Genomic DNA, 15000 nt, shown 5'->3' with positions numbered 1-15000 from the left:
AGTGTAGTAGACAACCCCATGTATTGATCTAGGCCCATCTTGGTATATTTCATGCCACCATTTCACCGCCAAATGCGATCAAATAAAAAAAAATTGTTCACTTTTTCACAATTTTAGGTTTCTCACTGAAATTATTTACAAACAGCTTGTGCTTTTCTCACTGAACTTATTTACAAACAGCTTGCGCAATTATGGCACAAATGGTTGCAAATGCTTCTCTGGAATCCCCTTTGTTCAGAAATAGCAGACATATATGGCTTTGGCATTGCTTTTTGGTAATTAGAAGGCCGCTAAATGCCGCTGCGCATCAAACGTGTATTATGTCTAGTATTGAAGGGGTTAATCAGGTAGCTTGTAAGGAGCTTGCAGGATTAATTTTAGCTTTAGTGTAGAGATCAGCCTCCCACCTGACACATCAGACCCCCTATCCCTCCCAAACAGCGCTCTTCCCTCCCCCACCCCACAATTGTCCCCGCCATCTTAAGTACTGGCAGAAAGTCTGCCAGTACTAAAATAAAAGATCTTTTTTTTAGAATATTTACATATGCTGATGTGTAGGATCCCCCCTTAGCCCCCAACCTCCCTGATCCCCCCTGCCCAAACAGCTCTCTAGCCCTCCCCCTCTACCTTATTGGGAGCCATCTTGGTTCACCAAAAAAAATGCTATTTTTTTTCTGTAGTGTAGCTCCCCCCCCCAAAGAACAACCCCCCTCCCAAATCCTTTAGATGCTTTAAATTTTATTCCACTTCAACATTTTTTCTGTAGTGTAGTTGTTCCCACCCGCTTCCACCCCTTGCACGTGCCCGGCCCCGGCCTCCCATGCACGTGCCCGTGCCCGCGCCTGCCCCCCCCGTGCACTCTCCGCCCCCAGCCCCCCGTGCACGCGCCCGTGCCCGCCCACATCTTGCATAAGTAGATGAATCGATGGCCGCCCACCTGCCTCCCAGACTGGCTCCCACCCACCGACGATACCGGCCATCAATGTCCGGTGCAGAGAGGGCCACAGAGTGGCTCTCTCTGCATCGGATGGCCAAGGAGGGTTATTGCAGGATGCAAAGGCAAAGGATGGTGAGAACGGTCAAAAACAGCCCACAGACCACCTCCAAAGACCAACAACATCATCTTTCTGCAGATGGTGTCACTGTGCATTGTGAAACAATTCAGAGTATGGGAGAGTGATGCGGAAGAAGCCTTTTCTGCACACACGCCACAAACAGTCGCTTGAGGTATGCAAACGCACATTTGGACAAGCCAGCTTCATTTTGGAAGAAGCTGCTGTGGACTGATGAAACAAAGATTCAGTTATTTGGTCATAACAAGGGGTGTTATGCATGGCGGCAAAAGAACACAGCGTTCCAAGACAAACACTTGCTAGCCACAGTAAAATTTGGTGGATCTTCCATCATGCTGTGGGGCTGTGTGGTCAGTGCCAGTACTGGAAATCTTATTAAAGTTGAGGGTCGCATGGATTCCACTCAATATCAGCAGATACTTGAGAATAATGTTGAGGAATCAGTCACAAAGTTGAAGTTACGCAGGAGTTGGATATTTCAACAAGACAACGGACCCAAAACACTGCTCAAAATCTACCCTGGCATTTATGCAGAGGAACAAGTACAATGTTCTGGAATGGCAATCCCAGTCCCCAGACCTGAATATCATTGAAAATCTGTGGGGTGATTTGAAGCGGGCTGTCCATGCTTGGCAACCATGAAACCTAACTGAACTAGAGATGTTTTGCACGGAGGAATGGTCCAATATACCTTCATTCAGAATCCAGACACTCATTATAGGCTATAGGAAGCGTCTAGAGGCTGTTATTTCTGCTAAAGGAGGCTCTACTAAATATTGATGCACCCCAAGGCAGAACATACAGTGATCTGAGATGTCATCGCAGAAAATGCAGCATGTCTGCAGAAAGAATAGGACACAAACAGGAACTGTTATCGATTTAGAGCTGCTCTACATTAGGCTGTAAACTTCAAACAGAGCTGTTCTCTGACTGCACTGTGTAAGTTTTCCTTTTTACAGTTCCTCCAGAGCAACGTGCTGTTTGAAGTGAACAGTCAAATATGCAGTAGTGCTGCAAAGTAGTAGTGCATTAATTGACTGGCTCTCAGAGATCGTTTCAAGCCCGTCCCCTAGCCTTTCAGTCTGCAAAGCTGTTTTTTCTGAATGTAAAATGTTCATATAAGCAATGCACCTTTTTTACAGTATGTCTGCAGCTAATTTGCAATGCATTTTTCAACTACTGCACTATATTATAACACTTTAAATATTGCTTTATTCTCCAGTTAACACATTACAAGTGAACTGGTGCTTTAGTATAACTGCCTAATTTAAAATTGAATTTTATTTAAAAATAACCTGCAGAAAAATTTTCACTAAAAAAATATCGCAGAAAGTGAAAAAAAGTTCTGCTTCTGGGTTGATGCAATATTTCAGTTGGGGTGCCCAAATTTATGCACCTGTCTAATTTCGTTTTGATGCATATTGCACATATTCTGTTAATCCAATAAACCTAATTTCACTACTGAAATTACTGTTTCCTTCAGTTCTTTTTTTTTTCCTTCAGTTCTTTGATAGATATGTTTGCATACAAACATAGGTATCTTCCAACAAAGTGCTCTACACACACTTGTAATACAATTAATTTCCAGTATTGAGTGTACTATAGAGGGCCGGTACATAACATACTTTTTAAGTAGGAGCTGCAGTTGGGACATACTATCTGTCCTCCTATTGACTAACTAGGAAAGAGACTGCCTCGCGCTTTTAATTTTTTTTATACTATATATATATATATATATATATATATATATATATATATATATATATATATATATATATATATATATATATATATATATATATACATATACACATATACACACACACACACACACACACATATACATACACATCTGCAGAACATTTCAAGGCTCAAAAGCATATAGTCTCACCCCCAATGACCTCACTAGAGAGCAATTTCCATCTATATCCTGAACAAAGATACTGAAACTTAGGCCAAAAACACTGAAAATAAAACCATCATAACCTAATACAAAATATATATATATATTTTTTTTTTTTTTTTTAAAAGCAGACAAATTATATTCTCAATTGAGGTTACTTAAATTTAAATTTTATGTGTCCACATGGTCTCCTTTTTTAATAATATCAAAGCCCAGAGAAACCTTAGAGATAAAGTCCAAAACCATGAATCTTAGTCGATTTGCTTGATGCCCCATCTCATGAAAACAGAAAGGGACACGTAAATGTGCCAATTTAGGGTTACAATTATTTGACTTATGCTGACCTATGCGCTCCTTTACTTTTTGGGAAATTTCCCCCACATATAACAAATCTCATGGGCATTTTAGCGCATAGATAACATAAGTAGACAGACGTGAAATAATCCCGAATATGGATGGCAAATTGTATCTCCCCTGATAATGCTATTAGAATGTGAACAATGTAGGCAAGGAAATGTACCATTTTGTTTAGTTTCAAAAACAGATTGTTTATCTTGTGTGGGTAATTGCTTGGCCCTAACTAACTGTCTGCCGATAGCGTTACCCTTGCAGAATGCTGCATAAGGAGGATTCTGAAACTCTTGAACATTAGGTATTGAATCCCTAAGCACAAACCAATTTTTAAAAATAATTTTAAGCCAACACTCATAGCATTATAGTTAGAAACATAGGCCACAATTTCAATGGTTTTCACAATTCTAATGTTTTCTTTTTATGCTTTTGGAGGGTTATTATTAACACGCAACAAAACAGTCAGTATTGGCCTGTTAGCCAGTGAGCAATATTTTTTGTTAACTAATTTTTCATGGAACAATATACTTGACATACACAAGTTTTAAATGTATGACAGCAACATTTTTTGTTAAATAGTCCCTTTAATAGTTCATCCCTCACTCTGTGTAGCTCGCTAATAAGGAGCTGCTATACTCAGTCAACATAAAACAAAACATTTTGGGTTAAAAACAGCAAACTATTTGTTTTCTTGCTAAATGAGCACTTAGAAATTCTCAGTGTAGCCACTGCCTGCAGCCAGATAAGGCAGCTACCATTACTGAATTTAAGGGCCAATATAGCAACAACAAAAATATATATTATATGCTCTAATCCATTAGAGCATGTAATTTTAAGACCATCGACCCTAGACTACTGTGTGTTTAACACCTGCAAAGAAGGTTAACCACAGTTTATGAAAGTGATGGTAAACTCTCCCCCTTTATAAAAACAGATCCGGAATGTTAGTGATATTTTAGATAGATAGTTAATTCAAAAACCCCACGCTCAACCACCCGCTTCAAAAGTCAATTTTTCTGTGAGCTAACTGTTTGAATTGTTCTCCAATCAGCGCTCTCCCCATATGGCACTTTTGTTGTAGCTAATGCACTGATTGGATAACAATTCAAACCTTAAGCTCACAGAAAATTTGACTTTTGAAGTGGGTGGTGGAGCGCAGGCTATTTGAATTTTATATCTATATTAAAAAGCAAGTTATAGCGCATCTTCATTACAACTGATGAATTAAAGGGACATTATACACTCATTTTTTCTTTGCATAAATGTTTTGTAGATAATCTATTTATATAGCCCATAAAGTTTTTTTTTTAAATTAATGTATAGTTTTGCTTATTTTTAAATAACATTGCTCTGATTTTCAGACTCCTAACCAAGCCCCAAAGTTTTATGTGAATACGCTCGACTACCTACTCCAGCTTGCTCCTGTTTGTGTAAAGGGTCTTTTCATATGCAAAAGAAGGGGGAGGGGGGGAGTGTCTTATTTGTCACTTGCAGTGGGCTTTCCAGCTACCTTTTCAATAGAGCCAAACTGACAGCTTCTAAGTAAGTTTTTAAACAGTTTTATACTGGATTTTTATATCAGTATCTGTGCATATTATTCTTTATAGTAGTGTCTATTACATGCAGTTATATGAAAATGAGTGTATACTGTCCCTTTAAAGGGACATTCCAGCCAAAATTGGAATCCACATGAATACATTTCAGTTTTGAATATAAGAATTTTTATAATATGCATGCATTAGCAAAAATGCTTCTAGTAAAAGTTATAGCCGTTTCAAAAGTGTATTTAAGTATGCACCGTGCACCAGCATTTTGAACACAGCACTTGCTCATAGAGCCTAAGGTGCTTGTACAATCCGGTAAAGACTCAACTTGTTAATTTCTAACATGATACAAGCCCCACTAATCTGAGCAATTGCAGTATTTAAAATAATAATGCACCAAGAATATCTTGTTATGCTTCACATGCACAGAAAAATGCTAACACTAAAACAGTGATAACTATTACTAGAAGCATTTTTGCTAATACATGTATATTGCAAATATGTTTCTAGTCAGAGATGCAATTCAACTATGTGCATTTATATTTTGACTGGAATGTCCCTTTAAACACTATCTAAAACTTCACTAACATTCCAGATCTGATTTTAAAAGGGAAGACATTACCATCACTTTAAAGGGACAGTATACTGTAAAATAGTTTTTCCCTTAATGTGTTTACAATTGCTTTTTTTACCAACTGCAGAGTAAAAAATGTATGAAAATTAGCTTTTTAAGGCTTATTTGTGTATATTAAAGCTCTGATTTTGTGTTTTGAAGCCACAACCTAATAAAATAGGTTGAGCTTGTAGGTATAATCAAATCTCATTACTGTATCACATTGTGCACATATACCTGCTTCTTTATCTTATATCTGTCCTTAAAACAATCACCAATACTTTGAGAGAACAATGGAAAATCAACATTGTATTACCTTATCTCTGCTATATCCGACTGGGAGTGTAATTTCTTCTGCTGGCTGTGTTTACAAAGCTTATCTATAGCTGGTACGCGCGGCCACAAACTTTCAGAATAGGTGGGGATACCACATGCTAAAACAGCATTTTCAAATGCCAATATAAGGGTAAAGGAGCTACTTGTAAACAATTTAATACACTCCAGCAGGTAAAGTGGATCATTGGGAACAAATTAAAGGGGAGAACATTTTTGAGTAAACTGTCCCTTTAAGTATAACCAACTGCTTAGTGCTTTTTTTATTACTCCAATGAAACAGATTGTTTTAAATCCTTTTAAGTAGTTAGAAAAAGTAATTTATGAATGCTTTACAGGCCTCAACCAAATCTGAGTATGTGATTCCAAATAGAAAGCTAAAATAAAATTTTAAGCTTGATATATTTGTTGTGGTCATTGCATGAAGAAACCTGTTATTTGGGTTATCACATAAAGATACAAAATGATAGCTTACCTGTATAACACCTTCCATCATGTTCACCATCTTGTTGACAATAGCGAGAACTTTGTGCGTACGTTCAGCAGAGCTGATATCCTGCCTGTACTGGCCAGACAATACATACCGACAGGCCATATATAGCACATAAGTAGGTGACAACTTAAAGTGCACGGTGGAACTATTAGTGTAGTTAATAATGGCCGACAGGAAGGCATCTTCCGCTGTACAACAAGAAAAGCAAAACATGAAAAAATTAAATTGTGGCCTGCAAAACAAATATCCTCTTTAATTCCATTTTGTATATATACAGCCCTACAAAAGTATTCAGGCACAAAAACAACACTTTTCATTCTACTGAATTACAAATGGGATACCTAAATATCATCCCCCCCCCCCAACTTAAATGGTAGGATACACTGGTTGTTGTCAGCTTTTAAGAGTCCTGGGCCCACAGATGTTTTGGAACTACATTGTCCATGATGCTGAGACAATATTTAGGCTGTCTGGGAAATGTAGTTCCAAAATATAGGTGGGGCCACGGTTGCTAACCCCTGTTCTACAAGCCAGGGAAATTACAGGCAAAACAAAGCTGCATTAGTCACAGTTTTTATCTGTACAAAAATTTCTAATTTTTGTTAAGCACATTATAAAAACATAGCATAGCTTGAGTGATGGCCTTCAATTTGCACAGGTGCTCATGGAGTATACGCACATATGCTATTTGCATTGAAATGCCAGGCTTGCTCAGAGAGCTGGCGCTTGAATACATTGTACTGTCGAGGACTCAATTTTCATTAGCACCGAAGCGTTAAAAGTTACTGCCGGTTTTCTGAGAATTCCGTTTCCAATGTGGGTGCAGGGAGCATATCTACATACAAGTGGTTAGCAAAAATACTTGTATTCAAAACAGAAACAAACGCATGCTCACTTCAGTTTTGTCTAACATTTGCTTGAATATATTATTATTATGATGATCAATTTGTAGAGTTATATGCGTTCTCTTGAAATTGTTAAATATATTTAAAGTCATTTTCAGAGCAGAAATACATATCTGTTAAGCCATATGTGCTTCCCAGTAGTGCATTGATTTTCAACACAGGAAACAGAGGAGAACTAAGTAAATTTGATGTAATTTGGAAAGTCTCCTAAAACAGCAATGCTCTATCTGAGCCATAAAAAGTTTAATTTGACTATAGTATCCTGTCACTCTAAGAAAGAGTAAAAAGGAGTGGAAAAGGTTAGATTTTAGATTCAATTTATTTAGAACTAATGTATTTTTTTTTAAATTAAATGATACAGAGCACACCCAAATTGTATGCATGTTTGAAAAAAAAAAAAAAAAAAAAAAAAAAAAAAGCTTTTTTTCATAACATTCTAAATGTCATATTGCATTACATGTACGTTTTTACCAAAATTTCTCCACACATCTCAAGTCTCACTGTGGGGATTGGCTGCTCCTGATAAGCTTATAGGGACAATAAACCCAAATTTATTTATTTTTCATGATTCAGATAGAGCATGCAATTTTAAGCAACTTTCTAATGTACTCCTATTGTCAATTTATCTTCATTCTCTAAGCTAAGGAGCCGTCCCAAATTTGGTTCAGCACCTGGGTTCCTGCTTGCTGTTTGGTGGCTAAATGTAGCCACCAATCAGCAAGTGCTATCCAGGGTCTGAATCAAAAATGGGCCGGCATCTTAGTTTAGATTCCTGCTTTTTTAAATAAAGATAGCAAGAAAACAAAAAAAATATATAATAGGAGCAAATAATAAAGTTGCGTAAAATTGCATGCTCTAAATCATGAAAGAAAAAATGTGGGTTTAGTATCCCCTTAACAATGAAATAGGACTTTATCACACATAGGTAGGTTGGACTTCTTTTGGGAAGCAAATATAAATAAAAAATCTGCAGGATTTCAGAAAAATATTCCAGAAAAAAACAGAGACCTGAAGTTACATTTAATATATGTGAAATATTGTGATTGTTGTTATCACCAATGCTAAATTTGCATACAAACCTGTAGCATGGCAGATGCATAATGTTATAGTTACCATATTGTAAAACTAGATTTTATAGCAAAAAAGGATGCATATTTTCTTTGTTATGAATTCATGACTTAATAACACTAGATAATAAAATGACACAAATATCAACTGTCGGTTTCTTCCTAAATGCATGAGTCATTTATTAACAGAAGCATGACCTACTTTTTATTCTTATTTCCCAGCTGAAATAAAAATTAGCAAATTGTTAGAGAAGAAATAAATGCTGAACTTTGGGTGAATATTTTTAATATAATCAATGAAACATTCACCATAACATAAAAGTCTGGGGTATATAGATATAGAGAGAGAGATAGAGAGACAAAGAAAGAGTGTATATATACATACATATACATACATATACATACACACACACACACATATATATATATATATATATATATATATATATATATATATATATATATATATATATATATATATATATATATATATATACATATATATATATATATATATATACATATATATATATATATATATATAACAGAATTTATGTTTACCTGATAAATTACTTTCTCCAACGGTGTGTCCGGTCCACGGCGTCATCCTTACTTGTGGGATATTCTCTTCCCCAACAGGAAATGGCAAAGAGCCCAGCAAAGCTGGTCACATGATCCCTCCTAGGCTCCGCCTACCCCAGTCATTCGACCGACGTAAAGGAGGAATATTTGCATAGGAGAAACCATATGATACCGTGGTGACTGTAGTTAAAGAAAATAAATTATCAGACCTGATTAAAAAACCAGGGCGGGCCGTGGACCGGACACACCGTTGGAGAAAGTAATTTATCAGGTAAACATAAATTCTGTTTTCTCCAACATAGGTGTGTCCGGTCCACGGCGTCATCCTTACTTGTGGGAACCAATACCAAAGCTTTAGGACACGGATGAAGGGAGGGAGCAAATCAGGTCACCTAAATGGAAGGCACCACGGCTTGCAAAACCTTTCTCCCAAAAATAGCCTCAGAAGAAGCAAAAGTATCAAACTTGTAAAATTTGGTAAAAGTGTGCAGTGAAGACCAAGTCGCTGCCCGACATATCTGATCAACAGAAGCCTCGTTCTTGAAGGCCCATGTGGAAGCCACAGCCCTAGTGGAATGAGCTGTGATTCTTTCAGGAGGCTGCCGTCCGGCAGTCTCATAAGCCAATCTGATGATGCTTTTAATCCAAAAAGAGAGAGAGGTAGAAGTTGCTTTTTGACCTCTCCTTTTACCAGAGTAAACAACAAACAAGGAAGATGTTTGTCTAAAATCCTTTGTAGCATCTAAATAGAATTTTAGAGCGCGAACAACATCCAAATTGTGCAACAAACGTTCCTTCTTTGAAACTGGATTCGGACACAAAGAAGGCACGACTATCTCCTGGTTAATGTTTTTGTTAGAAACAACTTTCGGAAGAAAACCAGGCTTAGTACGTAAAACCACCTTATCTGCATGGAACACCAGATAAGGAGGAGAACACTGCAGAGCAGATAATTCTGAAACTCTTCTAGCAGAAGAAATTGCAACCAAAAACAAAACTTTCCAAGATAATAACTTAATATCAACGGAATGTAAGGGTTCAAACGGAACCCCCTGAAGAACTGAAAGAACTAAGTTGAGACTCCAAGGAGGAGTCAAAGGTTTGTAAACAGGCTTGATTCTAACCAGAGCCTGAACAAAGGCTTGAACATCTGGCACAGCTGCCAACTTTTTGTGAAGTAACACAGACAAGGCAGAAATCTGTCCCTTCAAGGAACTTGCAGATAATCCTTTCTCCAATCCTTCTTGAAGAAAGGATAGAATCTTAGGAATTTTTACCTTATCCCAAGGGAATCCTTTAGATTCACACCAACAGATATATTTTTTCCATATTTTGTGGTAAATTTTTCTGGTTACAGGCTTTCTGGCCTGAACAAGAGTATCAATAACAGAATCTGAGAACCCTCGCTTTGATAAGATCAAGCGTTCAATCTCCAAGCAGTCAGTTGGAGTGAGACCAGATTCGGATGTTCGAACGGACCTTGAACAAGAAGGTCTCGTCTCAAAGGTAGCTTCCATGGTGGAGCCGATGACATATTCACCAGATCTGCATACCAAGTCCTGCGTGGCCACGCAGGAGCTATCAAGATCACCGATGCCCTCTCCTGATTGATCCTGGCTACCAGCCTGGGGATGAGAGGAAACGGCGGGAATACATAAGCTAGTTTGAAGGTCCAAGGTGCTACTAGTGCATCTACTAGAGTCGCCTTGGGATCCCTGGATCTGGACCCGTAGCAAGGAACCTTGAAGTTCTGACGAGAGGCCATCAGATCCATGTCTGGAATGCCCCACAGTTGAGTAATTTGGGCAAAGATTTCCGGATGGAGTTCCCACTCCCCCGGATGTAATGTCTGACGACCCAGAAAATCCGCTTCCCAATTTTCCACTCCTGGGATGTGGATTGCAGACAGGTGGCAGGAGTGAGTCTCCGCCCATTGAATGATTTTGGTCACTTCTTCCATCGCCAGGGAACTCCTTGTTCCCCCCTGATGGTTGATGTACGCAACAGTCGTCATGTTGTCTGATTGAAACCGTATGAACTTGGCCTTTGCAAGCTGAGGCCAAGCCTTGAGAGCATTGAGTATCGCTCTCAGTTCCAGAATATTTATCGGTAGAAGAGATTCTTCCCGAGACCAAAGACCCTGAGCTTTCAGGGGTCCCCAGACCGCGCCCCAGCCCATCAGACTGGCGTCGGTCGTGACAATGACCCACTCTGGCCTGCGGAAGTTCATCCCTTGTGACAGGTTGTCCAGGGACAGCCACCAACGGAGTGAATCTCTGGTCCTCTGATTTACTTGTATCGTCTGAGACAAGTCTGTATAGTCCCCATTCCACTGACTGAGCATGCACAGTTGTAATGGTCTTAGATGAATGCGCGCAAAAGGAACTATGTCCATTGCCGCTACCATCAAACCTATTACTTCCATGCACTGCGCTATGGAAGGAAGAGGAACGGAATGAAGTATTTGACAAGAGTTTAGAAGTTTTGTTTTTCTGGCCTCTGTCAGAAAAATCCTCATTTCTAAGGAGTCTATTATTGTTCCCAAGAAGGGAACCCTTGTTGACGGAGATAGAGAACTCTTTTCTACGTTCACTTTCCATCCGTGAGATCTGAGAAAGGCCAGGACTATGTCCGTGTGAGCCTTTGCTTGAGGAAGGGACGACGCTTGAATCAGAATGTCGTCCAAGTAAGGTACTACTGCAATGCCCCTTGGTCTTAGCACCGCTAGAAGGGACCCTAGTACCTTTGTGAAAATCCTTGGAGCAGTGGCTAATCCGAAAGGAAGTGCCACGAACTGGTAATGCTTGTCCAGGAATGCGAACCTTAGGAACCGATGATGTTCCTTGTGGATAGGAATATGTAGATACGCATCCTTTAAATCCACCGTGGTCATGAATTGACCTTCCTGGATGGAAGGAAGAATTGTTCGAATGGTTTCCATTTTGAACGATGGAACCTTGAGAAACTTGTTTAGGATCTTGAGATCTAAGATTGGTCTGAACGTTCCCTCTTTTTGGGAACTACGAACAGATTGGAGTAGAACCCCATCCCTTGTTCCCCTAATGGAACAGGATGAATCACTCCCATTTTTAACAGGTCTTCTACACAATGTAAGAATGCCTGTTTTTTTATGTGGTCTGAAGACAATTGAGACCTGTGGAACCTCCACCTTGGGGGAAGCCCTTTGAATTCCAGAAGATAACCTTGGGAGACTATTTCTAGTGCCCAAGGATCCAGAACATCTCTTGCCCAAGCCTGAGCGAAGAGAGAGAGTCTGCCCCCCACCAGATCCGGTCCCGGATCGGGGGCCAACAGTTCATGCTGTCTTGGTAGCAGTGGCAGGTTTCTTGGCCTGCTTTCCCTTGTTCCAGCCTTGCATTGGTCTCCAGGCTGGCTTGGCTTGAGAAGTATTACCCTCTTGCTTAGAGGACGTAGCACTTGGGGCTGGTCCGTTTCTACGAAAGGGACGAAAATTAGGTTTATTTTTGGCCTTGAAAGACCTATCCTGAGGAAGGGCGTGGCCCTTACCCCCAGTGATATCAGAGATAATCTCTTTCAAGTCAGGGCCAAACAGCGTTTTCCCCTTGAAAGGAATGTTAAGCAATTTGTTCTTGGAAGACGCATCCGCTGACCAAGATTTCAACCAAAGCGCTCTGCGCGCCACAATAGCAAACCCAGAATTTTTCGCCGCTAACCTAGCCAATTGCAAAGTGGCGTCTAGGGTGAAAGAATTAGCCAATTTGAGAGCACGGATTCTGTCCATAATCTCCTCATAAGGAGGAGAATCACTAGTGATCGCCTTTTCTAGCTCATCGAACCAGAAACACGCGGCTGTAGTGACAGGGACAATGCATGAAATTGGTTGTAGAAGGTAACCTTGCTGAACAAACATCTTTTTAAGCAAACCTTCTAATTTTTTATCCATAGGATCTTTGAAAGCACAACTATCTTCTATGGGTATAGTGGTGCGTTTGTTTAAAGTAGAAACCGCCCCCTCGACCTTGGGGACTGTCTGCCATAAGTCCTTTCTGGGGTCGACCATAGGAAACAATTTTTTAAATATGGGGGGAGGGACGAAAGGTATACCGGGCCTTTCCCATTCTTTATTTACAATGTCCGCCACCCGCTTGGGTATAGGAAAAGCTTCTGGGGGCCCCGGGACCTCTAGGAACTTGTCCATTTTACATAGTTTCTCTGGGATGATCAAATTCTCACAATCATCCAGAGTGGATAACACCTCCTTAAGCAGAGCGCGGAGATGTTCCAACTTAAATTTAAATGTAATCACATCAGGTTCAGCTTGTTGAGAAATTTTCCCTGAATCTGAAATTTCTCCCTCAGACAAAACCTCCCTGGCCCCCTCAGACTGGTGTAGGGGCCCTTCAGAAACAATATCATCAGCGTCCTCATGCTCTTCAGTATTATCTAAAACAGAGCAGTCGCGCTTACGCTGATAAGTGGGCATTTTGGCTAAAATGTTTTTGATAGAATTATCCATTACAGCCGTTAATTGTTGCATAGTAAGGAGTATTGGCGCGCTAGATGTACTAGGGGCCTCCTGAGTGGGCAAGACTGGTGTAGACGAAGGAGGGGATGATGCAGTACCATGCTTACTCCCCTCACTTGAGGAATCATCTTGGGCATCATTTTCTCTAAATTTTGTGTCACATAAATCACATCTATTTAAATGAGAAGGAACCTTGGCTTCCCCACATTCAGAACACAGTCTATCTGGTAGTTCAGACATGTTAAACAGGCATAAACTTGATAACAAAGTACAAAAAACGTTTTAAAATAAAACCGTTACTGTCACTTTAAATTTTAAACTGAACACACTTTATTACTGCAATTGCGAAAAAGTATGAAGGAATTGTTCAAAATTCACCAAAATTTCACCACAGAGTCTTAAAGCCTTAAAAGTATTGCACACCAAATTTGGAAGCTTTAACCCTTAAAATAACGGAACCGGAGCCGTTTTTATCTTTAACCCCTTTACAGTCCCTGGTATCTGCTTTGCTGAGACCCAACCAAGCCCAAAGGGGGATACGATACCAAATGACGCCTTCAGAAAGTCTTTTCTATGTATCAGAGCTCCTCACACATGCGACTGCATGTCATGCTTCTCAAAAACAAGTGCGCAATACCGGCGCGAAAATGAGACTCTGCCTATGATAAGGGAAAGCCCCTAGAGAATAAGGTGTCCCAAACAGTGCCTGCCGATATTATTTTACAAAATACCCAGATTAAAATGATTCCTCAAGGCTAAATATGTTTATTATATGAATCGATTTAGCCCAGAAAATGTCTACAGTCTTAAAAAGCCCTTGTGAAGCCCTTATTTATTGTCTGTAATAAAAATGGCTTACCGGATCCCATAGGGAAAATGACAGCTTCCAGCATTACATCGTCTTGTTAGAATGTGTCATACCTCAAGCAGTAAAATTCTGCTCACTGTTCCCTCAACTGAAGTTAATTCCTCTCAACAGTCCTGTGTGGAACAGCCATCGATTTTAGTAACGGTTGCTAAAATCATTTTCCTCTTACAAACAGAAATCTTCATCTCTTTTCTGTTTCAGAGTAAATAGTACATACCAGCACTATTTTAAAATAACAAACTCTTGATTGAATAATAAAAACTACAGTTAAACACTAAAAAACTCTAAGCCATCTCCGTGGAGATGTTGCCTGTACAACGGCAAAGAGAATGACTGGGGTAGGCGGAGCCTAGGAGGGATCATGTGACCAGCTTTGCTGGGCTCTTTGCCATTTCCTGTTGGGGAAGAGAATATCCCACAAGTAAGGATGACGCCGTGCACCGGACACACCTATGTTGGAGAAATATATATATATATATATATATATATATATTATAATGTGTAATATAACAAGAGAACTCATCCTGGAAAATAACCAGGTTGAAAAAAAGACAGGGAAACAGCACTCTTTTGAAAATAATCAATATTTACTAGCACAATTTGTATACATAAGTAATAGAGGAGATGGCATTCGGGAGTCCTGCCTCCACCCTTGCACCGCAAGGATAGGAAAAATACACTGTGTGTGAAGTACAAAATCGGTTTGCAACAGTAATATTCATCAAAAGGAAACAAATACTATGGGACCTTTCGAGTCCAAT

At 39.4% G+C, this 15000-nt stretch overlaps 1 protein-coding gene across 1 annotated transcript in view; it reads right to left on the bottom strand.

Annotated features, from left to right (window-relative positions):
- Window positions 1–15000, bottom strand: part of AFDN (afadin, adherens junction formation factor) — a 502926-nt gene that overhangs the window by 245765 nt on the left and 242161 nt on the right. Inside the window, exon 14 of the mRNA XM_053710918.1 lies at window positions 6293–6498. Coding sequence (XP_053566893.1) covers window positions 6293–6498 — 206 coding nt within the window. The remainder of the gene's footprint in view (window positions 1–6292; window positions 6499–15000) is intronic.

Source organism: Bombina bombina, chromosome 4 (assembly GCF_027579735.1).
Source record: "Bombina bombina isolate aBomBom1 chromosome 4, aBomBom1.pri, whole genome shotgun sequence".
NCBI lineage: Eukaryota > Metazoa > Chordata > Amphibia > Anura > Bombinatoridae > Bombina > Bombina bombina.
This window is presented reverse-complemented; position numbering and strand designations above follow the sequence as displayed.